Source organism: Atta cephalotes (genome assembly GCF_000143395.1).
Source record: "Atta cephalotes unplaced genomic scaffold scaffold00002, whole genome shotgun sequence".
Taxonomy (NCBI): Eukaryota; Metazoa; Arthropoda; class Insecta; order Hymenoptera; family Formicidae; genus Atta; species Atta cephalotes.
In genome coordinates this window covers 1,681,952-1,708,412 of record NW_012130066.1, presented here as the reverse complement: position 1 = coordinate 1,708,412, position 26,461 = coordinate 1,681,952, and the positions used below count along the sequence as shown (strand labels likewise).

At 35.1% G+C, this 26,461-nt stretch overlaps 2 protein-coding genes across 2 annotated transcripts; one reads left to right on the top strand and one right to left on the bottom strand.

Moving 5' to 3' along the window:
• Nucleotides 1-10,128: 10,128 nt before the first annotated feature.
• On the top strand, nt 10,129-19,567 carry LOC105619798 (proteoglycan 4-like). The gene is made up of 3 exons (XM_012201319.1): nt 10,129-10,201; nt 11,000-11,099; nt 16,450-19,567. The coding sequence occupies exons 1-3, from the start codon at nt 10,129-10,131 to the stop codon at nt 19,565-19,567; spliced, it is 3,291 nt and encodes a 1,096-aa protein (XP_012056709.1).
• A 1,798-nt stretch (nt 19,568-21,365) lies between these two features.
• LOC105622739 lies at nt 21,366-24,886 on the bottom strand. The gene is made up of 5 exons (XM_012204156.1): nt 24,395-24,886; nt 23,629-23,873; nt 22,555-23,128; nt 21,927-22,152; nt 21,366-21,517 (listed from the first exon to the last, which is right to left on the bottom strand). The coding sequence occupies exons 1-5, from the start codon at nt 24,884-24,886 to the stop codon at nt 21,366-21,368; spliced, it is 1,689 nt and encodes a 562-aa protein (XP_012059546.1).
• Nucleotides 24,887-26,461: the final 1,575 nt, after the last annotated feature.

The window sequence follows — 26,461 nt, the reverse complement described above, 5'->3', positions numbered from 1 at the left end:
AATGCAATCTTCGGTGAAAATTACTCGAAAGTTTAAAGCAATTTCTCTAAGATTATATCGATGAAGGAAACATAAGGATGATGATTTTGATAATGTAGTATTGGATAATGTAGTATCTCTAAAGCCTAATCTACGAAGTGTTCTTTCTTTCCTATTTCTTGCTTATTACCTTATGTCTTTCCTTCATTCGACCATTTTATTGACAATTATGTTTTTTTTTTGACCATTTTATTGACAATTATGTTTTTTTTTACGTATTTTTTGTCTCTTCCGAAATTTGTCAATTTTTATCTCAAGTGACAAAAAACGAAAAAACTAGAAGAGGCAAAAATATAAAGATAAAGTAAAAAAATGATATTTTTAACTTCGGAGAAAAGTATCAAATAAAAAATTACTTTCTTATTGTAAAAAATGGTATTTTTGACCAAATTACATAAAATTAATAAAAAAATATAGAATTTATGTTAAATATGTAGAAGAAGAAATAGAATTCATTTTTCTTGTTATTTCGATGCATTTTAATACTTTTGTCTTTATAATTTTATATTGAAGCGGAAATATATGTATTATTGACTGACGCAATTCTTGATGAATTGTTAATAGATCTGTTTGCTTGCACTCTTTGCATTCAGCATCTCTGTGCTTTCTTTTTTTCAACATTCGAATTTTTTTATAATCATATCACTTTAAGTGCAAAAATTTTGAGAGATTTCAAGCACTGCGACAGACCTAAATGACCTAAAAAAAATATCCGAGTAAAAAACTGTCAAAGCCGAAAAAAAAAACCATTAATTTCCGAGTTTTTTATCCTAAAATTCTAGTATTTTTCCGTCATTTATATCTCTAGACAAAAAGGAAACAAATCGCACGTTATAGATTAAACTTAAAACATTAAGAGAAAAGAAAGCGAAAAGAATAATCTGCTTCCATTTGTTCTTCAAGGAAGTTATCGGAAATTGCCAATATATCAATGTTCATACATGCATTCAAAGTTTGCTTTCAATTGTGATTAATTGTTTATTCTACAATAATGCAATCATTAGTTTAATAAGAGAATATATAGAGTTACGTGAAAAAAAAAGAAGAGAAATCTAAAGGCAATATGAATTTTATTATAAATCATTTTATTATAAATCTAATTACTATATTATTATCTCACTGTTCTTCACGCCTCGCCAGCCCTCTAACGATCTGTTGTATATCGAAGGCTATTATCTCATTTATCAAGCGCCCGAGCGATGAATTAAACTGCTCGCTATTTGCAATTCATATTAGCATACGCTACCGTCGACAGGTCATTCGACCGTGATTCCCATCCCGAGGAACGTTCAGCTAAGTACTGATCTAGGTCCTATAAGTGCGCTTTGCGTAGAAATTAATTGAGAAATGGTTCCTCGGCGATGACGTCGATGCGACTACACTTGCTGTCAGTCGGCGAAGGTATCTAAGCCCGCAAGAAGTGCCGCTATGTCCCACATAAGAGTCGAGGCGGCGGAGGATGATTCTGGGACAACCGACCGACGCGTTCGTATTACGTACCTTCCGGGTCTGGTTTGCGATTGTTTTTTTTCGGGCTTTTAAACCTGACATTTTCAACGGACTTCAATATATTTCAGTGTTTTTGTTTATTAAGGAAAGAAGAATATGTATAGATTTTGTATAAATTGCTTTGATGTGACGAGCATATAAGCATTTCGAGAAATTTCGTGAATGAGTTGTTTTAAAAAATGATCTTATTTATGATAAAATTGTTAAAGCAATTTCTTATTTTTAATTTTTCTAATTTAATTTCTTATTTTTAATTTATCTAACTTAATTTTTTGAAGAAAATTAATTTAGATTAATTTAAAATTAGATTAATTTAAAATAAAAAATAAATTTAATTTTAATTAAAGTTAGATAAATTAAAAAAATAAGAAATTTAAATAAGAAATTAAGTTAGATAAATTTAAGTTTAGAAGTTAGAATAAATATTTTATGTTACCTCCGCACAAGAAGATGACAAGCAGAATCGCAAAGCATTGAATGAACATTTTCCTATTAAAATTACTTTCGGAATTATAATCATATGAGTATGTTAGAAGTAAGTGAAAAAATGAGAAGATTTACGAGCGGCTCTTTTGCTACTAAATGCCATGACTTGTCCTTTCTCTGCTTATTATTCTACTTCAAGAGCGCAGATGGTGGTTGAACCACTTAACTCGTAATTCAGCATATCCTTATTGGTTGAGATAACGCGTCCGCATTTTTGCCGTTGTTATAAAGAAAAAAAACCTATGATTATGAACGAGTGCCATGAACGTTACGTAAATTTTTTGTAGAGTTATTCCAGAGTGATTTCAAAGTTGCAGTCCGCGTGACAAGACGGAAACAAATGTTTTTTCGCGAACATCAGGAATCATCTAATTATGCGTTACGACGCGATAAGTGGATCACTGGCACGGACTGAAAATTGCTAGTGTCATTAGACTAGATCCACGATGTCTTTGTCAATCGGGAGATATTTCCTTACACGTTGGTTCTTCTCCTAATTCCTCGGATTCTGATCCAAATTGAAAATATCGTTTTTCGACTTCGGCATCTGTCATTTGGAATATGCTCTTCTTTGTTGCCGAAACATCGCATTCTAAGCTTTTAGGAAAAACTACTTCCTGAATTAACTATCAATTAGTATCACGCATCGCCTCATCATCGATAGTGCGAACCCTTCATTATGTTGTCAGAATGTGTGCAGAATGTAAAATATGAACTGGAACAAAGTTGTTCGATATTATTACTTAACATTTATTTGACTCAGTTCTTGTTGATAACGCTTTATCATCTAATTCGAATTTTTCACAAACTTATTATTTATTTAAATAATTTATGATGTAATGATAAAAAGAAGAAATTTCCGTATGTGATACTAATGTGTGTAATTCCATATGTGATTTTGTTAAATGCACGAAAAGGAAAGCTCTTTATTTTTCTTTATTTTTTACATATTTTTCAATATTAAACTATTATTAAAATTTTTTACTTTTATAATTTATATGTAAAAATTTGAAATATAATTTTTGGCAGCTATTTGAAAATTTTAAGGCTTGATTATCTCGATAACAACATTTACTGTTAAAAACATAATAATAGAAGTAGAAGTATAAAATAATTCTTCAAATAATAGTACATTAATCAGTTATAAAAAATCACTGTATTACTGAAATAATAATAGCAATTGTTTTTTTTACAGCAGAGAAACATATCATTATTTCAGAAATTATTTTACATTTCGCGTGACAGATATCGGACAGATGTTTCAATTTACCACATTTTACAGGATTCAGAATTACATTTTTATTGAATTACATGTTTTTGAAAGAAAACTAAAAAAATAAAACTGTATGTAACAGTTAATCTAATATCATATAACCGATATGATGTCTCGAGATAACTGAGCCTTATTTTCGTTTTAATTAATATTATACTGAAAATATCAATAAATATTTTTTAATCAAGATGGATGCATTCCGTCAATTCTATCTAGAGCATTGCGATTTATAGCACATGACAATAAAATGAATATTATAACAGTACATAGATATTGATATTGATATCAACATTCACACTCGTGAAAGTTCGGTTATTCACTTTTCTTCCTGATTCAATACTAATATCGATTTCCTGCTCTAGTTTGATGTCGCCGTTTCGCATGTAATTACGTCATGCCTGATTTATTTAAATCAATTTGTCTTCTGCTCCTTGATTTTATGATTTGTTCAAAGAGAGTGTTCTCAGAATCATAAATGCGTCTACGCTCGAAATATGCCATTGTTCTCAGTCTCTTTTATATAAATGGGATTCTCTAAAGATTTTTTTTCAAATTAAAGATTTTTTTTCACTTAAAAAAAACAGTGTGCAAATTACGTAATTGTTATACTTAAGGCATAATTAATAATGACATAATTATTATTACGTAATTATTATTTATAATTATTCTATATTGTGTCATTTTGGATTAAAATAATGATTACGAAATAAATGTTAAAAATTTATGTCCTTTAATACGCATGTTTTAATATGACTGGATTTTTACTTATTTAAAGTGTTTCTTTAAGAGCACTTGGAATATTTAATAAAACATAAATTATTGGAACAATATATATTTTGTATTTTTTTGAATACACTATGGCTCAGTTTTTTATTTATGGTTAACTTGTAATTAGACTTAACTTGTTTTATCCAATGGGTTTCATGATGACACCCAATGGGTGTCATTAATGAAGTCTATTGGCTTGGATAAAACATCAAATTAAGTTTAACCACAAGTTAACCAGTAAATGAAAAACTGGACCTAAACTCATTTTTTTAAATACTTTTTTATAATTTCGAAATTTCTTAACCTATTACCCCAATCAAATTACCCCCACTTTATCCTATCTCAGGCTTAATCTTCACAGGAAAAAGATTGAATTAGAATTCGTGCCCTTTCACCCCCCTCCTCCCAATCCACCGGATACGGGACCGCTGCGGAGACATTTGAGAGATACCGTATCGCGAGGTGCACCGTACGTCAAGTTCACCCACTTCGCGCATCGATCGTCGGCAATGGAAAGAGCCTTTCGCTTAGCATACACGTTGGTATCGAGCAGTAACAACGACGGGCGAAGGTTGTTCAACTCGGGCGGATCTCGTAGCACCGTCGAGAATAACGGGTCCTAAGGCCCGCGAACGTCGGCCAGGCGCGCTCCACCTTCGTTCGGCTTGCCTCCTCACGGTTAGAACGCGCGTACAGCGTACCCTCTTCCTCGGCCCGCTACGAACCTTCTCCAACCTTCTCCAACTTGGGTACGCAAGCACGACTTGTCGGGCAGCCAGTCAGCCGTGCACCATTGTCGAAAGATCGTCCGGGTAGTCGACACGCGTCTTCCGACACTCTTCTTCGCTTCAGTCCGCTTTGTCCGGTTTCGCGACATCCCGGTCTCTTCCTCTTCTTTTCGCGAATTTACGAATATCGCGATATTCGGTCAGATTAGTTCATTCTAAGCGCTTTCTTTCATTCTAGTTTCTTTCGGCGGTATTTTTTTTTCTTCCGAATAGGTGGTCGTCGAGAACCTAAACGCGCGGATTCGGACGAATTCGGTGGTGCACCGAAAAACTGTTTCGCGTATTTTCTCGATCGTGCGCTCCGCGAAACCGTCGGGTGTGTGTGTAGCGATCGCGTTTGAAGTGATTCGATGCTTCATCAAATTAATTGAGATATAGGTAAGATTGATAATTCGTGATAATCATTATATACGCTTTGTTGATTTTTTAATCAATCATATGAATTTGTTAAAATGTTTGTTTTTATCGTTAATTATTTAATGATAAGTATTTTGCACGTAATTATTTAAAAGATATTATATAAATAGAACAAAAATTTGCTTGTTCTTTCTTATAAATATCTAAATACAGATATGCAATTAATGAATAAAAATAGTATGTGATATTTAAAATATTCATAATATCTCTATTTCTTTTTAGCAAATGATGATAATTTCGATTTATACTCCTCTCAATTTTTTTAGCCAAATATTAATTATTAACTAAATAAAGTTTTGCCGGCTCGTGCATTAATTTAATAACTTTTTTTAACAAAATATTAATTGTAAATGCATTTTAATGTGCATTTTTGACTGTCTAAATAAGTATCTTAAATGTAATATTACGATATTATAATTTTTTTTAAATGACAAAAGACACAAAAATTACGGAATTTATTCGAAATAATTAACAATCAATTTCCGCATTCGTCATTATATAACGGTAACGAATTTTACTTAATGCGCGAAGAAATTATCCTGTTGTAATGTATGAGAAATGTAAATTTCTCGAGATATATTATGAGATGTTGGAAACAAAAACGAACAGAAGCATCATACGGTTCAGGTTCGAGATATGATACCGCTGATAAATTACTTGTATCTGTTTCATTGCGCTACAACTTGCAGTCACTTCCTCGTGAAGAGCTCACTGCTCTTCTTCCTGTTTCTCTTTTTTTGCATCATTACGTTACGTTACGCTTGTTGAATCGTGTTGCACGGTTATCTTACCATATTGTCTCATTAGACGATTAAAGGTAATAGGAGCATTTTTCGAATTTATGCGCCACGCTCCAAAAGAGATCTGAAAATGAGTGGACAGATTATTCTAATATATTAGGTGGCCTATTTCTACCGAATCAATTGATTGTTGAAGATGATAGGATCGAATATGAAGTTGAATAATTTTGAACATTTAAGATCTCTTCAGCGTTAAAATTTTTATAAATTTAAATAATTAAATTAATATGTTTGTTTATAAATGTATATATATATATATATATATATATTTATATTTGTAAAGTTGATTATTAAAATTTATCTTTTTTTAATTTATAATATATCAATAAGAGAATTTTTGTTAATGCAAACTTACTTCAATATTTCCTGTAATAGAAAAAGGATAAAAATACGAGATATTCTATAAAATATTTTGTTACTTAAAAACAAGTTTTAAAAATTATTAATATTCCGGCAAAAGAATTTTTTGCATATATCCAAAAAAAAAATAAAAATAGCTATGTGCTTATGTTTCTGTATGCTTGTGTTACGTGAACACTTTCAATTTTCTATTCGTTGTTGTCCCCTCCCTCCCACCTCTCTCTCTCTCTTTCTCTCTCTCTCTCTCTGTTTTTCTCTCTGTCATTAAATTATTTAGTTTTTCACGCTTTACTGAAACTGTTTTTTATAATGAAATCTTTACACGGATAAGAAATTAACTAGAGCGTCTTTCGCGATAGTGAAATAGCAAATCGTTATTAATGTGAATTATAAGTTAAAGATCAGCATTTTTGCGTGAAAAATGTCTATTGCGCGAACCAGTCACGGTATGGAGGTGTATTGATTTTCACAATATAACTGCTTATTTATCCTTTTGAATATGATTTGATCTTATCGCAATGAAATTAATGCGATTTACTGACCTGGATGATCGAGAGACTCACTATCAGCTGATCATCTGCCATTCTTCATGCCTTGTCGTTTTGTTTCTTATCCGCTATGATCTAATTCTAGCGGCAATGGATGTTCAGCACTCGTTAGAGCGCAAATCTGTTTGTTAATAGCGTGTCTTTATTGCGCGCGATCTTTTCCGCTGGCGTTCAACGTTCCGGAAATGAGGATATCATTCTTGCGATCTCAGGAATATTATAATGCGAATAATCTTTGGTGATTCCATCTATCAGTCAGCTCGAAGATTGACACAAGCTATTTCTGTTTTTTTCACTTAAATTTCCTATCTGACATTTGCAAGGATTACAGATATCTATTGCAGCTTAAGTAAGCAATGTTTTGTTACAATTGATACAATTAATAAATTTATAAAATATTGAATTATTTCCCTTATATATTTATTAATTTATAATTTATTTTTTTAATTAATCTGTCAATTTCTTATTAATTCCTTTCTTTATTATTTATTGATATGTTAAATTATTATGCCTATATATTAGATTTTAGTCGTTCAAATGATTTGAATTAGGTATGGAGAGAGGGAGAGTAATTTCCCGTAAATGCATTTGCGTCTATTTACGCTAGAATGTTATAGAAAATTGCTACCATGCTTGCCATCGAAAATAGTCAGTGCGTAAATAAAAAGAGCATGTATAGTAACAATTATTGTTGCGTACAACGGTTCTATTCATTAGAAAATTATCGACTCTATTAAAATAATTATATTCAAATTGAAATTCTTGTTCAATTTTTGTAATTATTATATAAATGCTTATAGTATACAAATACTTTAATTATTAAATTAAAGCGTTCATAATGGTTATTATAAGCGTAGCAAATAATCTTGTTTAATAATATATTTTCAAATAATTTATAGTATTTGAAAATTAAACTCGACAAACTGCTTAAAATTCTAGTATTTATATTTAGCCAGGTAATTAATTGTATTTGATAGTATTGCATGATATATTATATTACTGATCTGACACATCCCTTCAGAATTGTAATTATAATCTTCTCATAACATTGTTTGTGGCTCAATAAAATTGCCTGCGGTTTTCTGGTTCATGAAGAAACATTTAAATGGTTAACGGTACATGCCTCGCTTGTAGAATTCGCGTATCGGATTCTACGGTTACTCTACCAATGGAATAATGTCTTGTCGGACTTCTCGCGCACTTCGACTGCATTCCCTGAAATGTATGATGTGGCATATACGATGGACACCCGAAGAAGATTGACGCCCATTCAGTACCGTTAGCGGACACAAATATGAGAATGAAAAAAATGCAACGGTAAAAAAATCTCCACGTGACGATCACCTGTGTGATCGTTAGAAAATTCCATCCAAGAGTTATGTAGGGTTTACAGCGCATAGACTACTTCAAATCAAGCCTAAGAGCCTTCACTGAAACTTTCGGTAGAGATTTCAACGCAGGAGGAAGAACGTTCTGTTCATTTATCATCAGTCTGCCCTCTTCCCTCCTGTTTCGGCATTTCGTGGCTGCCGCATTTTGTAACCGTTATTTAAAATATCATCTACATAATGTATTGTTTTAAAATTTAATTTATATTTATATGTCGATATTCGATATATAAATATTTTATATCTGTCGATTACGATTTTTATTCAGAGGTGATTACGATGGTTTTTTACTCGACTTTAAATTAAAATAAAGTTGTTATATTCTTTAAATTAAAATAAAGTTGTTATCTGCGTTGCAATGTATGGTATAAAATTTTACAAATTTTATTACGCAGATGAATGCTTAACTTACGTCAATGGTAAAGTAATGTTATTGTTCGCATTCTGTGTGCATAGACGATTGGAACAATCGGAAATAAGCATCGAATACGAACGATGCTTTCAATCGAAACCTTAGTTGACAAATCGATGATCAGAAATTCATGCCGTGTAACCTACGTAAACTCGCCAGAATCAACTGTCTCGACAATTGCGTTATTGCTGTAATCATTAACAATCGCATGCATTTTGAGTTTTTTTGTTCAATGTAGTTGTAAAATTCTTGATTATATTTAGATGAAACGAAGAAAATTGAAATTCATATATAATATAAATTTCAATTATATATAATAAATATAATATAATAAATTTAATATAATAAATATAAATTATATAATAAATATAAATTTCAATTTATAAAATAAACATCAACACAAATTATACTGGAAAACTACATTCCAAAACGTTCACTTTGAAGAAAATTTTACTCGAAATATATAATATACATAACGTATATTACATACCGAGTAAAATTTTCCTGGGAAAGGACGTTTTGAAATGTAGCTTAAAATACTTTATAGATGTCTATCTCTATCCTTTATCAAATTTGATATTGTTTAATATTTAAATTTAATATCCATGATTTTATACATATGTGCAAATTTAATGCCCATCATTGTATATTTATGATTCTATTTATAAAATAATAAAAATTAAATTCGCAAAAGAAGAAGAAGAAGAAAATTAAATTATATTTCTATTTTGTTGTAAACATAAGTTCACAATAAATTAAAAAAATAACATTTGATTAATATTTATTCGCACTTTTATAAAACACATTGTGTCAGATTATCATAATAACTGTCGAAATATACATGGTACACACAAATTCTTGCAATAAAATAGCTGGTGCATACCCATCCTCATGAATATTAACGCAAGCATCGCATCTTTTGTCGGTCGTAAAATTAAAACCTTCGACTTCCGCGCGTTTGCTCCACCGTTTCCGATCACCGTTCTTTCCTCATAAAAACCGCGCAATCGCGTCTTTCGTGAGATTACTTTTTGCAACCGATGTGTTCTCTGATAACTTGTCGATAACTTTTCGATGAAATAGTACAACGAGAAATTTATCCAAAACTGGAGAATATCTAGATTGTTGCTCAAGATCAGGTTCAGCGTTTGAGTGGATCATCGTGTCGAGGACAGTCTCTAGCCTCGCGTATCTCAATTCGATCATCCTCTATCTTTTTACAATTCGTTGCACATTCTCAATAATGTCGTTCCAGAATTAGTAAATAAGTTGAGCAAATTTTTTCTATGTTAGTCTTTTAGATTCTATTTAAATTTTTTAATTTTTGTTTCAGTGCGAAAATGCGGATGCAGCTGCTAAAGATCGTGGTGGTCCTGTTGGTAGCAGGATCGGGTGACACCAGACCGCAGAATGGTAGGTTTTACAAAAAATTACGATGATAACGTATCTCGAATTACGACGCGATCAGAAATGATCGGTGCAATAAAACGCTCATTTAGCAATAAAACCGTGCAACATGACGAACTGGCAGCAGGAAACAGTGTTTTCTAAACGTAAAATTGATGCTTTCGTCACGGTGCAATTCGTAGCCAATGAACCATGCTTATTCCACTGCAGATCTGTTATCTCTAATATATCTTAATTAGTTGGAGAATGTTCAAGTAGTAATTAGTTAGTAATTAGATATATGCATTTGCGTTTTACGTGGCAGATCTGTATACTTGTATTTGTATCTACAATATTATATACAATTCTCGACTGTGTTTTTCTTTTTCTTTTAGAAACGCGCTATTCATTTCTTCTTCAAAAGGATTGAATTTGCGTTCAATGTTCCAATTATGGAGAAAACGCATAAGAGAGCATCAATCGCGAGCGTAATTACTCAATAGCATCAATTGTTATAGCGTGTCAGATAACAACTTGTCTTCTTTGTAAAACCGTAATTACACCACTCATTCTCGTGCACCAACGTTACCACTCGCGTTTTTCTTACAAAATCGAATTTCCTAAGACGGAAATGTTTAACTTGGTAGAATTTAAAGCATTGAGAAATCCTCGCGTTTTAACGGCACAGTAATTCCATGTATTTCGCTATTATTAGTGCATTATCATAAGTTTTGTCAACGTTGCGTGTGTCGGCAGTTGATTGTGTCATTAGAATTCCTCTTTAAAATTAAAAATAAAAATTCTTATCACTTTTTTACCTTTCAGGCGCAGATTCGCAAGCGAAGACGATAGAAAGGAACGACGCGGGATGGAGAAGCATCCAAGTCTCGAGCAAGTCACACGACATTGTTCGAGACGATAGCAGGTATACGAGGACTTCCGGAAGTAATAGAAAGTATATCACACATTTCCGCGATAGTGCCAATTCGTCGCGTGAACACAACGCAGTCAATTCACGCGCCAACAATTTCGCAGCAGCGCAATCGCTTAGCGTTCGTCATTCCAAGATCGATGACATTTGGACGATGCCTAAATTTAAAACGATAAATGCTCCTCCTTTTTCAAGGGCGAATGTGTTAGATGATATCGCGAAATTCGTTACTGTTGTTCAAAATTCGAACAACGTAAATAAATCTTTGTTTCACGCTTCCTCTGGCAATTCTAAAATAATTCCGAATCAAAGGATAGATTGGACAAAATTTAGCTCCGGCTCAAAAATCGGTCAAATGGATTATTCTGGAAAGATGAATGCTAAGAATTTAGAGAAATCAAAATCTGGCGTGATTTCGAATAAAAATCTCGAACCAATAGTCGCGCAAACGAAGTACTCATATTCAGGAAATGATTTCTTAGCAACTCATGCATCTGGTTTCGAGAGGACAAATGACGATATCTCTGTTGCAGTAGAAAATCGTCGGAAGTCCAGTTCAGTTAGGTTTGATTCATTCGTGAATAAAGATATTGAAAGCGAGATGTCACGTTGGAAGCAGGGTGTAAATAGATTTTCTTTGCAAATAGCGAGGACAAATGTTCCGAACGATTCTCAGGTAAATGCTTCTACTCATTCTATTCATAAAGATCGTAATTCGATTCGCAAACCTACAAATTCGAGCGTGATTTCGTATGGAAAGCCGAGTGTCGTTACTAATTCTTCTCGCTCCATTGGCGATCAGTATGGTGACTTGAATAATTCAGAAAGATCGACGCATGGCGTGAAAACAGCCTTGATTTCGAATTTGAAATCTGAAGTCGTTGATCAATTCCCTGCATTTCGCCATAGGAACGCAGCTACCTCCCATAGAAATTTCGTTAAGCTTCGGTATCCATACTCGACTTCGAATTGGCGGAATGCCAGCAACGTCGCGTTGAAAGTGAAGAATGGTAACGATATTTCTACCGACATTCAACTGAGAAAACCAATAAAGCACTTTACGCGAACAGGTGCGAAGAAGCCCGTCAGCTTGGACATTCACGTGACGTCCAAACCGATGAAAAATAATCATTCTTCGTCTGTTCAGGAATCGCCGAGTCAGAAAGTTGGTACTGAAAACAAAACGATAGATAAGTATAACGATACGACCGTACAATACGATGCGTACTTGAAAAACTGGCCGAATGATGCAATTCAGAACTCTGAAGATCTATACAATTATGAGAAGTATACTTCATCTCTGGACGAGGAATCGAATCATGAGTCGAGTGCTGAAGAAACACCGATCCTATTGTCAAACAACTATTTTGATCATGCGGATCCAATCCTTGATTCCAGTGTAAAGAAGATTATCCATTGGTTAAAGGTGCCGGAAATCGTTCCGAATAATACGCATTTCGATTACAATGATGACAAGCCGATCGAGTCGAATTTAGAATCGATCTATGAAAATTTGGAACCCAATCGTCCGTTGAATATTCACGATGACAATTATGAGACCGTCGTTCTTCAAGATGTACCGCTGAGTCAGAATCTTGATACAATAGACTCAAACTATCCAATCCGATGGTCAAATCCAAATTCAATTACATCTCTCAAATATGAAACAGATTCTTCGAATCCTTCCGCTTCTTTGATTCCTTCTTCCTGGCTCGGTGGGGCGTTGCTGCAGAATAAGACCGTTTATAATCCTACGACACACGTGACACAGAATACGGTGGTTCATATCTTGAACGATGGTCTGAAGAAACCGAATGTAACTGTGACTCAATTGAAAGCACCGGAAACAGATGTGACAGCTGCCAATCAAGTGATTTCTTCAGGATCTTCCTCAGAATCCTTGACGCAGAAACCCAACGTTCATGTAATGTCCACTTCTCAGAATGACAAGAATAAAAATATTTCCAAGCAGGAGACCGATACTTCTCCTTCGTCGACTTATAATACAAATTGTCCGACGATTATGATAAACACTTATACTCGAGTGAACAATACGCTTCAAAGCAAGGAAGGATGCACAGATCTGAATATAATCGTCAATTCACACGTTTTGAATATGAATGTGTTTAAGCCGAGCAGCGCACCGCCGACTGCGGAGGACCATCAGACCTCATTAGCGGCGCAGAATTACGGTAGTACAGATGAGAGCGAGAAATATTCTGATGTGCTTACCGATCTTTCCCATGTGGATTCTTTGGATAGTTATGTAACCGCTTCGACTGGAACATATGGTTCCAACTTGCTCGAAACGCTGCAACCAGATCAACATGACTATTACGATTCCCAGAAATATCCCAGTGAAATTCTAGATCCCGCTCAATCTTTGGGATTGTCGACCATCGATAGTCTTCACACAGTTGAAGTGTCCCAGGGCACTCAGATCAGCGTTTCATTAACGAACGCGGAAGAGAGCTCTGTCAATGGTCCCGGCAATGACGCATCAAGTTCCGCTAGCAATTCACCAGCTGCTGGTGCTTCCGCGAGCGGGCCATCTGTTGTCGGAACTCTCGGTTCCGAAAATCCATCTGTGCCCGTCGTTCAGGAATTGCCGGTGTATTTAGTCAAACCCGGTCCGGTGACCGGTCAGTCCAATGTTGGTCCAGGTTCCTTGCAATTGTCAGCATTACCGAATCTTCCCAGTCTTAATATCGCAACTAAACCAGATTTATCGAGCAGTGCTGGTTCATCCTTGTCGCCGGCTTCAGGAGCGTTACCCGATAACAACGATGATGATGATAATGATGATTTTGATTTTGATTTTGATATGTCGCCAGGCGACGTATTGCAGTACATTGCTAAGGCCTTCACGTATTTTTCCTTTTTAAATCCGTTGGGTTATGGCGTCGTCAGTCTCACCTCAGCACCGTTTGTTGCAATGGCAGCTGGTATACTCGGCATAGCTGCGTTCATCTTCCCGTGGGCACTACCGAGTGCCTTCGAATTCGGGCGCTCCGCTGATAAGATCGGTTTCACACCGAACCTTGAGGAATTCGTCAGACAAGCCGTGCACAAGTACGATCGTCTGAACGAATGGAAAAGTAGACGTAGGAAGCGCAGAAGATGAATCGAACATCGATTGATCTTGTAACGCTTGATAAACTTCAGATAAGTAGGAGAGCCATAGTGTAAAGCAAGCTTGTATGAAGCAAGTACACTCCCGCTGTTAGAATTACTTTTACTTAAATTGGATAGAAATTAAAAGATATATCAAGTGAAATTGAATAGAAATTAAAAGATATATCGTATGCATCATTTGATACCGGAAAATGATACGTGATTAGTAGAAAAGAGAGAAGATAGCTAGATTATGTTTGTTTTTTAAAACATTATGTGGATACACTAATGTAGCATATATAATGATAATGCAAATAATTGTATATATTTTCATTCATTAAGAATGAGATTTACTCGATTGGGCGGATAAAATCATAATGAAATAAATATAATAATTAGTAGTTTTCGCATCCGTCCTTTATAAATATATGTAAAATAATTGAGATGATTATATTCGCAAATAATATATTTTATATAATATTTAATTTTTATTCTTTATTCTTACGCCAAATGTAGCATAGTAAGAAAACACTCGCTATTTACATAATCACATAATTACATGAATGGACGACAATCCGTGCAATGATTAATTTAACATTTTATAACGTTTTATAACGTTACTATTAATAATTATTAATTAACGGTATGTTACTATTCATCGTTATTATATCATGTGTAGACTAATGAGAATACTGCGTCATTTCTTTATCGTATCGTATATCTATAAAAATTTGTTATGTAGATTTAAAAAAGATGCTTTGAATACAATATTTAATATTATCTCTTTGCAGACTAAATTTCACTTAAATAAATGAAGATCAAGTATTTCGTTTATAATTTTATTTAATTAGAGGGTTCAACACTAATCAAATAATATTTATTATTTATTCAGAGAAATTTATTGAGATTCCAACATGGTTTATTGATACATACCGCGATAGATTACTGTAAAAAATTATTCAATAGTTCAACTCGACATAAGACTGCAAAGGATTATGATTTAGTGTTTCTTTTTGTATTGATACTTTAATTTAATTAAATTTTACAGCATTTCAGGGCATTAACAGTATTTGTGCCAACGAATATGTAATGTTAATAAAATATTCCAAACAAAGATTAATATTTCTCTCATTGGGCAGTTATATAATTTCTTACGCCTTCTTGTATGCTATATAAAAAATATATGATATCCTATCTTTACCTGCGATCCTTCTAAATCCCTTTCTATTATTGCGGTAGAAAAATAATAAAATTTATCATAAAGGAAGAATCTTATTATTATTTTAATTGTGTCAAAATGTCGAATGATCACGCTTACATTTATTATTATGTATTTACATTATGTACTTACTTTAATTTCTTAAATCAAGTATAAAAATAAGTTTTGCTCCATCAAGATTTAATTTTACATAATTTCTTTTTCAGCTATTGCGACTATGCTTAAAAAATTTTTTTTATAAATTAAATTTATCTTATAAATTAAAATTGGAAAGAACTGAAGACTGTAGTTATAATCTATTTCTTCTTCTAAAATTAGATTCGCGGAAATTTCTTATTTTCGATTCCTATTAATTAAAACAATTAATTAAAAATTACTTCTAAATTACATCTCTCATGATAGAAAATAATTTAAAGTTTATAACTGAGATATAAGGGTTTCAATTTAGAGAAAATCTTTTTATTTTATTCTGAAATATATTGTAGATAATAATTTATTTCAATATTGCACTTCATTACTTTCTTAACTTACAATTAATTGTACTCATGATGTTTGACAAGGTATCAATCTGTGCAAATCAAGCTTTACTTATTGCACAGAAAAGGTAAGAAATTTAATAGCCATTAAATATTTTTGCTAATTTTTTAATTTATCCGGCTAACGGCTATATATTTGTTCATAAAAATTATTAATAATAAATGAGAGAGAGAGAGAGAGAGAGAGAGAGAGAGAGAGAGAGAGAAAATGTGTGTGTGTGTGTGTGTGTATGTATATCTTATTATTTTATGAATAATTAATAAAAATCACGGTTCAGAACAATGAAATATTACATTGTACACATATAATATTTATTACAATATGACACGATAAACTTATCTTTTATATATGAAGCGCGATACCTCATTATGTTAATCATGTTAATATGTGACAATGATAAAAATTGGAAATGCTCAGCGAAATTATATTTTAAAATTCCTCAATAAAATCTAATGATGAAATTTTATTTTATAGTGGGCAAGTGAATGATACTCATCGTGATTTGAAGGATTTACAATATATGGATCAGTCTCTGAGAACCGTCGCCACTCAACTCCTCAACGTTACAAATCCTAAGGACGTGGTAAATGTGAATAACAAAGATCTCATCAAGGTCGAACACAATGTCGCGACTACGCCAAAATCCTCGGAAAACAGTGTCTCTTTGTTGATGAGGGATGTTAGTTCAGAGATCAATTTAGAGCCTGTGCATTTCAGTAGACCAATTAATTCTAAATTCAGTTATTTCGAGAGTAGTCACCCAGGCCAAGCGATGGCGATGACGGAGGAAGAGCTTGAGCGAGAGATGAGCACAACAAGACTGATTACCGCCTACAAAAATCATCCGACAACTACTGGCGGCATCTCCACTTGGATCCTGCTGAATCCACCGTCCACAACCGTAAAAAGCGTAGAGATTGAGAAATCGAAGACACAGCAGCCATTTCAAACAGAAGTACGACTTACAGTAAGACCAAGTTCGTCGATCGAAAAAGAAACGATTCCGCAGGTAGAAAAGATCACGGAGAAGACCACGCCACAGTTAACCCCTGTTATAACTACCGAGAAAGTGACTGTGATCACGAAGAAACCGAGTATGACGACAACAAAGAAAATCATGACTACTTCGAAACCGGAGAAAGTTACTCAGAATTTGGAAACTTCATCGAGCACAACTTTGAAGGTGATTCGCACCACAACAACAAGCACTTCGACGACGAGTGATGGAACAGCTACGTTGACTGTTCTCACGACGAAGAAGAGTCAACCGTCGCGAACTACTTCTAAGCCGAAAATTACTACGCCGAGAACAACTTTACATTCTAAGCCGGCAATAACGAAGCCGGCCTCAATGAAACCGACAACGACGAAACCAGGGAGACCAAAACCAACGAGGAAATCCACGGTCAAACCTGAAACGATAAAGAATGAGACCTCCACATCGACTGGTAAAATTGAGAAGGTGACTTTCAAACCGATCTCGATTATCACAACGCCGCAAGACAAGTTGGAAAATACTGAGAAGCCAATGTTCGTTACGAAAATAAAAGCATCGGTGCTTATGGACACTCAGAAAACCCCGACTACTTTACTTCCAACTACCGTGAGCACTAGTACAACGTTCAAGTCGAATTTGTCGACCGTGGATCTCGTAGAAGTACCAGTGAGATCGAAGCCGGTCAACACGAAAGGAAATAACGTGCTAAAGGTGCAACTGAAGAAGCCTATTGATGAGACCACACAAATCGAAATAGAGCCGATCAAAGTAAACGCGCCAATTTTGACAATCGAGAAGGTCGATAACATGCACGAAATCATGATGAAAGATCCGGATGATCTTAATGACTCCAGAATAGATCTAAAATTTGAGTTTAATCCCGAATTGACCAAAGTTAATGTAGAAACAAAAGCGGAAGCGGACGATGCGACGACATCGACAAGCGCGACAGCGTCAACTACGACGAAGCGGCCGAGGCATAACTCGAAGAGAAAGAAGAACAAGACTCGAAGACGCAAACCTACTACGACCTCGGCACCAAGCTCGACGATGGTGTCTGTTCTAATGGAAACCAATGAGAGTGTTACTGATTCCACCATCACGGATAACGCAGTCCAGGAATCGAAGATCGCGCCTGAAACAAAAGTCGGGGCAAACACGACGAAGACTAAGAAGAAGCAACCACAGAAGGCAATCAGCACTCAAATCTACAACTTCCTCAGTCGCGAAGTGATGCCTAGCTTTGGCGTTATGTCACTGGTAGGTTTGGGTCTTGGCCTCGCTTCGTATTTCCTGTATCCCTTCGGCGGTACTATCACCCGAAGAAATTACGACGTGGAGCCGAATTACAAGTACAATATGGATGAATATGGTGGTAATTATGGGCAGAGCGAGGAGGAGATGTTATCCAAGGTGTTCCAGGGTATGACGAATTATGAAAATAAGTATCCAGGAACGAAAGATAATTATAACAGTAACTACTATCATTATCAGCATTATGATGGTGCATATGATACTCAAACGAAGAAGCTCGAAACAAGATATCCATCGGTGTCTACTTCTCCTGTTTACAAAGCCGTGGAGAACACTCAACCAGCAGTAAAATATCGGAACACGGACTTCCAATATCCCGAAGCACAAACCACTCCAGTTTATTATGATCGCAAACGTCCAGATTTCGCGGAAATCGGTACGAGTTCAGCGGCAAATCGGCAATTCGTAGTTGGCAACGTACCTAAGGAGTATCCATTCGATGTGAAAGCAGCGAACTTGCCGGTGGACAATAAGAAAAGTTACATGTCGACGGAGGTTGGACAAACGCAATTCGAGCGGGAGATAACGCAAGATTTTGATTTCCCTAACGCGGCCGGCTTGCACAGTTATGGACATCTGGGAGCATCAACTATCCGAGCGGATGACGGATACGAAGAGATTGAAATAACGCCAACAGCGGTGGCCGTTGAGCACGGGCCGCGATCTCTTAAGGTCAAACGTTCTATTCTTAATGAGGGTCGCCGAGGGCGACGCTCAAGATCAAAGAGAGAGTCGGTAATTCAGATAATTCCGACGAAACGCGAACTGGAAGAAGAGCGCGAGGAGGCAGAGAAGGAGGAAGATCTGAGCAACGAGATTCTGGATATCATTGATTCGGCTCTACCAGGTGGCGAAGTACCACACAAAACGAGGGGCAATGAAAACGAAGTAGAGGATCTCGAGGGGCAGAAGAGGAAACAACAAGAAGAAGCTAATACGCATGCAAAAGAATCCACCTTGAAAACTACACATACAGAGGACACGACGGAGATTTCCGCGACTTCCACGACCGTCGGAAAAATAGATGACGGCGGTACCAGCGTCTCTTCAGAAAAGTCTATTGATACCACGCATCCCGCGAACTCGAAGGTTCCCGAAACAATCGAGTGGTTCGACAGTTCGACCACGAAAAAGCCTTCAGAGGGCTTCAGTCTCATAAATTTTGTAAAGAAGGTGGCCGAAATCAAGTTCAGATTGGGTCTGACAATTCTTAAGCATGCCAGCGAGGGTTTCGCGCGGTATCTGGGTCACGTGCAAAAGAGAATCAACGGCGAGGAATGAGAAGAAAGCGAAGAACTCAGAGGAGCAGCGATGGAAGTTCTCGAGTCGTGTGGCGATACGCATTTTCCAATTTCACGGCGCAATATGGTGGACACGCGGCGGATAACGGTGACGGACCATAGTCCTGTAGATAACGGTAGTCGAAGAAAATGAAGGAGCTTCCTCTTCTTCTCTCCCTCTTCCCGGACTTCTTTGCGACCGATTTGAAACGCGATTTCACGGACAATCATTTTTGTCCATCCGTAAATGATGCGATGCGATACGATAGACGATCATCCTTTCACTTAGAAAGCTAAAACGATGAAGGGGAATACGGACTACTGTTACGATTATCGAATACGCGTCTCCTCTTTCAAGGTATCGTCGTAAACGTTGTAGACGGGTAACGCATCTTCTTTCAGGTTCCTTCTCATCACGCGAGGAATCGCGACGAAAATGTCCTCAACCCGCATGTTCCCTAAAAAAAAGACTCTATTCGATTAACAAAGTGTTTAACTTTAGCCTTCGGGTCCTTGTGTGAGAATGCCTTTCGACACGCGATATACATGTGATAAAATGTATTCTAGGGATAATTTATCGAAAGCAAGACGATCGAGATAGACGCGGGATTGATGAAGGGTTTCGAGAGATTTTTCTTTCTCTCTCACTCTCTTCCACACAGGATCGATTGGATCTTTATTGAAAGTCGCTTTTTAATCTCTCTACAATTGTTTTGGTATATGCGCGCTGCTCTCTTACCCTCTCGCTGGAGGGCGAGCGAAGACGTATGATGGAGCCGATTATTGGGCAGCTTAATTATTGTAAAGTACATTATATAATTGAATAAATAAAATTGAACGAATAAATAAATAAATAGATAAGTATATAAACTCTCTATGTAACACCCTGATATGCGCTATGTAAATAAATATTGGAGAATGTAAACGTTTGTGTTTCTCTCGCGTCAAAGCGTAACATTGATCTTTAAAACGAAAAGTTGCTGCAATATTTCGAGTTTAAAATAATTGAATTATAAACGAATTTATGGCAACGTAATTAATTTAATTTGTTGCAAACGAAGCACTTGTCGCATCGCAGAAAAATTGGAAATTTACATTCGCTGACGGTTTGATCAAACATAAAATATAGATAATAAATATTAATGCATAGCGATTAAAGTCGGAACCTGTTACGTTTGCTTTTACACAATCGAAGCACTGTGTCAAAAACAATTTAAATGCGATAATGTAAAACGATGAAGCAAAGTAACGCTTGGACATTTTTTTTCAGTATAATTATGATAGATTTTTTACCCCCAAGTTTACTCTTTACTCGATGACTATTAGAACAGCAACAGGTTGATTCTAAATCGATCTTACTTATACCCTCGTCTCTGTACGAATAGGAATACATTGATTATTCAGAAACGTATTCAGTATTAATATGCAGTCTATAGTCTGATTATAACAACGCAATGTTTGGAAAGTGATTTGCACACTACTTGACTTCAAATCCAATATGCGATCGAAAAATTTAAACTTTATCTTTTTGTAGTTCAATCTTTGCAAGTAAGATTTTTGGTAGACTTGAAAAATTCGATATATAAAAGATAATGAGACTATACGTTCTAATATATATGATGTAGCGTTTTCTTTAATTTAATATTACAAAACTAATTTCTGATAAAACCATTTCCGTTTCTGGATCTTCATTGTTACATCTTACACTTCAATGTAATCCTGCACATATATCATGTGTTGTGTTCTCTGTTATTCGTCATCCTAATGAGTTCTTCGAACGAATTCTGCTATCTTAATTTCTATAGTCCTACTGATCTCTTTAGTTGAACGTTATACTCCCTCGCGAACTTATGCAAGTCTACTTCGAGATCGTTGTTCATCAGTCTCAGATCTCTCTTTCGACGACCCAGCATCATTGGTATCATCATCGCCATTGTCGCTGGCAGCATACCTGTCATTTCACAAATGGTACGATAATTAATTCAAACAAACGTATTAATTTAAACAAACGCAAATTGAGTTTAAGTGTACTTTTGTCATCGTTCTTTAAAATAATTAACGAATTTACTCTATTCGATTAAATAATATTAAATTCACTTTTGCAATATGATGTAATTAGAAATTTCCATAAAAACATTAAAATTATGTATACATATATTATTATTTATACATTAATAATTTTTTTTTTCATAAATTAAACATTCAACCTTCAACATTTAATCTTATTAAATGGCAAAAAAATTTAAGATTAGAGCATTTTAAAATTGTTATTAACTCGAAATGTAAATCTCTCAGATATAAGCAGTTAATATATGTATATATTTTGAAATATATTTTAAGTTAATTTGTTACAGCCATACCTGCTCCGACGGCTGCTAAAACGGCCGAACTTGAGGGTTTCGTGCTCAGAGTTGTGTGTCTGATTGGTCTTTTGTTCAGAATGTTCGGCGTGGTCGACAGCTTCTCCATCTCGTACTCTTTGCGGCTCTGCTCGACGCTCTTGAACGTCTTCTCCACTTCTAAAAGGCCTCCGTGGGACGTCGTCGTATTCGTGCCGTTGATCGATGGCAACACCGTCAATCTGACCTAGGTAAACGATCTTTCATAAAGCGACCGTCAATAATATTTTTTTTCGATAAATTTATTTGTCACTAATAATAACTATCTCCGTGAAATTAAATCATCTGATTTATATTGATATTACAGTATCACATTAGTATCACAATATGTCGCGTAATATTTTGTTACAAGCAGAATACAAGTCATCATGATATCAAAATAATGTTCTAAAATATTTAAAAAAATTTTTCAATCTAATTTTATTTAATGTCATTTTAACTTCATGACTTGTTATTTTGCTTGAATAATTATTGTTAAATACAGTCAGATCCGTTAAAATGAAAAGAAAATTGCCTGATACAAGGGAAAGGACATACTTTAGTTTAATTAAAATTAACTTTTGAACTCTCTTTGATTATTTAGCCTAACCTGACGTTTCGATGTCATCACAGGTACAAGCTCTTCTTCTTCCTCCTCGTTTCCGCGACTTGTCGTATTGATTCTCTTAAACGGCTCTGCTGAGTTTATTATATCAAACTTGATTGATCTCTGCCTCGACTTGGAATATCCTCGATTCGTCGACAAGAGAATCCACTGGCCGTCGCCACTCGCCGGATGATTCGGTGGATGATTGTTCACGTACTGATAATGCGAGAAATTCGGCCTTTCGGTGACTAAAGTCGGCCGAGGTCGGTCCTGGTCGTATTTGGATGGGTAATTGTGCCAATTACTTCCATCCCCCGATTGATCCGAATATTTATCGATAAATTGATATGAGGAGCTCTGTGGTCTGGACCAAGTACTGGGAAAGTTGGACGGTCTGTCGTCTGTGATGATATCGCTACTGGGACGATGAAGATCGTACTTGTTCCATAACGGTCTCTCTGGCGGCCACTTCTGCGCTTGATTAGACGCGTCATCAGGATAGTAAGAGGGACGTGAAATCGGTTTCTGCCACGGTTTCTCGCTACTCTCTGGCCAGTTGGGTTTTGGCTTGTCGTACCTGAGATACGATCGTTTGTTTTCTCATTTGCCTAAAGCCGATATTTCGTCGAGAAGTATAATATAAAGTAAATAATAGATATCCAATTAATAGGCAAGTAATGCAATTTTTAGAGAAGTTTGAAGATTTTTTTATAATTATAAAATTTTTATAATTATAAGTCTTAAGATCTTTATTAAAATATTAAGAAGTAAAAAAATTATTGATATTTTTTTGTAATAAACTAGCTTTATTATATAAAGAAAGGAATAAAATTGAAATAAAAGTGAATAAATTTTTACGAGACTTTTTTAATATATTTCTTAATATTAATGTAGAGAGTATCATAAAAGATACACCTGATGAACTTTGTAAATACACTTATACGAAAGAAAGTTTTATATCGATGCTAACTAATGATGATAAATATAATATCTCTCATCATAACAACCACAAAACCCATTTTCAAATTGTACATAAGATTATGTGGTAAAAAGAAAATTAACGGTTGTGGTACTTACCACGGTTTGTTGTTTTCATAAGTGGGTCTGACGGTATAGTCGCTGGCCCATGGTTTCATGCTCGGTTTATCCCATGGTTTTATCTCTGGCCAAGGTCGTTGTGTACTGGGATTAGCCTGCCACTTTGAAATTTTGCTCTTAGACCACGGAATTGCTTCCAATGTCACCCAGCCATTTCTATCTTCATAAGTATTTGTACCGTAGTATTTGTTTCTCTTCAAGGTATCATTTAACGCCTCGCTTAACTAAACCAGCAAAGATAACAAAAAATAAATCGACAAATCAATATCTTACTTCAAAAATAATAACTACAAAAGAATTAAGAAGAGGAAAAATTATTTTTTTTCCAAAGAAGGGGAAAAATTATTTTTCAATTTGACAGAAAATTACTAACTTTTAAATCCAATAATATATTAGCAAAAAATATTTTCTTAGTATGATCAAATGTCATTTTCGTTTTGCAACTATTAAAAAATCATTCTTTTCAAATTGTGACAACTTTGACGATTTTTATGAAGTTATAGGGTAATGTTTATTTAATTTATTTATGATAATAATTCGAAAATCATATTTTTTTGCTGTCATTTTTGAAGTAAGAGAGTGATATTTTTTATTATCTAACGATAATTGCATAATAAATTATTACTGCAAGATTTAAAATTATTAAAATATCATTTTTTTGCTTAATTTTTCCTTTACTTTTTTATTCGATTCTGCAAAAAACAAAATACATCTTATTTTTTATTATCTAAAACATGTTTCTTACCGCATCATCCGTTGAAGTAGCATTTGAGATTTGATCAAATTTATCGTCCTGTTCGTGGATGGTCGTCGTCTCGATAATCTCGCTATCGATTTCAAGCATAAGAGGTTCCGCGGGTGGTTTTACAATTCGGAAAGGATATTTGAAATTCCTCTCGGTGGTACTCTTAACTTTATTCGCGTAATCCTCGAGGAACTTATTGAGCACATCCGGATTGAAGGTCGAAGATTCGACGAAGGAATTTCTTCGATTATACTGATCGCTCGATATCTCTTTGGTCATTCTCTCATCGGTTTGATGCCCGTTTCCCATGTTATCGTACAGAGGATTCGGTGTGATCGCTATCGGATCATGAAGAATCCTTAAATTGTCCGCTTTCGTTTTGAACATGTCGGACGCATTCGTTCGCATTTTCACAAAATATCTTGTGTTACCCAAAGAACCTCCTAACATCAAAATTGTCAGGAGCAGACATATTGCTCCTCTCGTCATCATCTGAAATACGAACTTTATTTTATATATTTCTCGTTATTAATAGAATTCTCTTTATCTGCTAAAAAATTTTTATTCCACAAAAGCTCAATCCACTCCATGATACGAATGTTTCGAAATATTTTTTGATTATTTAATTAGTAAAAATTCTTTCTTCCGATTGGTCAATCAAAAACTTCGAAGCATTTGCAACGTCAAGTGAACCACACCCAAAGTAACGGTAATATCAATATTATAATTTTTTTACTCAATTATAACTGTTACATATATAACATGTGTTATATGGAAATTATATGGAATAATATTAAAATTATTATATTAATGTTACTTTTACTTTGAATTTATCAAGTAGCTATCATTATAATAATTTTTTTCAAATTTATTTTTACGTAGCTTTATTTCTCATATGAGAAAGAAGAGTAATAAATATCGCGTATTAATAATTGTGAAAAATTTACATTATTTTGAAAAAAAAGCATTAAATATAACAATAAGCTATTATAAAAATTGCTAAATAACTGGCAAAATCGTATTATGTTAATGAGTTTTATATAGATAAACAGTTAGAGAATTACGATTCGTCGAAATCACTGTCATCATCCGGCTCGTGAACGACCACTTCGTGACTTCGCACGTCTACTTGATTTTATAAAATTCTATTGCATGATTGTAATGCGACAGAGCGCTGAAAGAGGACGAACATTTCGCGTACACAACGCGTCGCACTAACCGTGTCGATATTAGTCGTCCGAGCCGCCTTCAATTACATGAACAACGAGACCCGTGTGTCTCCTGCTCGTCGTTTCCGGAGATCCGTTAGCGGGAATTGCGGGCAACGTATTGCGTTGGCGTATGACAGCAAAATGTTAATAGTAACAATAACAGGAACAACAACAATAAAAACAACAACAATAATAACGACTACAGAGCGACGTTACGAAATATACGGAAGTGGAGTACGTCGGCGACCTCGACTCCTCAAGGTCCGAGATGGCTCTGTTGCCGAGACGTTGCCCTCGTTTGCTTTTAATCCAGATCCCCACTTCGTCGGTGCTTGGTCCATTTTGCATCTTCCTCCGTTCCCCGTAGCCGTTGTGTTATTCCGTTCTTACCTCCTTGGCTTGGTCAACCTGGAGAACGGGCGCCACATTGTCTCTCCTTCTCGCCCGCGATTTCCGCGCGTGTCTCTTTCTCTCTTTCCACCTCGCGATTTCTTCCTCTCGCTTCAACCATCATCCTGTGCCACGATTCCCCACGGAGTCTTTCTCCTTCCCTTTGGATAACGATCCTTCTTGGAATACAATGGAACAACAATGGGAGGCGAGGTCAGTCATGCTGGCCACGATCGATGATCGATGGGATCGAGCCCATCACTGGCCTCCGACAAGTGAAGGATGTCTGTATTTTTGCACGAGACACTGTTGTACGTTTTGCGGTACCACGGGATATAGCGGTTTCTAAGGCATTCGCTTTTCTAACAGCCTCCTGGGTGATTGAAACATAAGCCATTTCATATTCTTGTACAAAGATATTGATTTATTTCAAAATCCCTTGCTTTCGCGTGAATTTCTGCAGAAA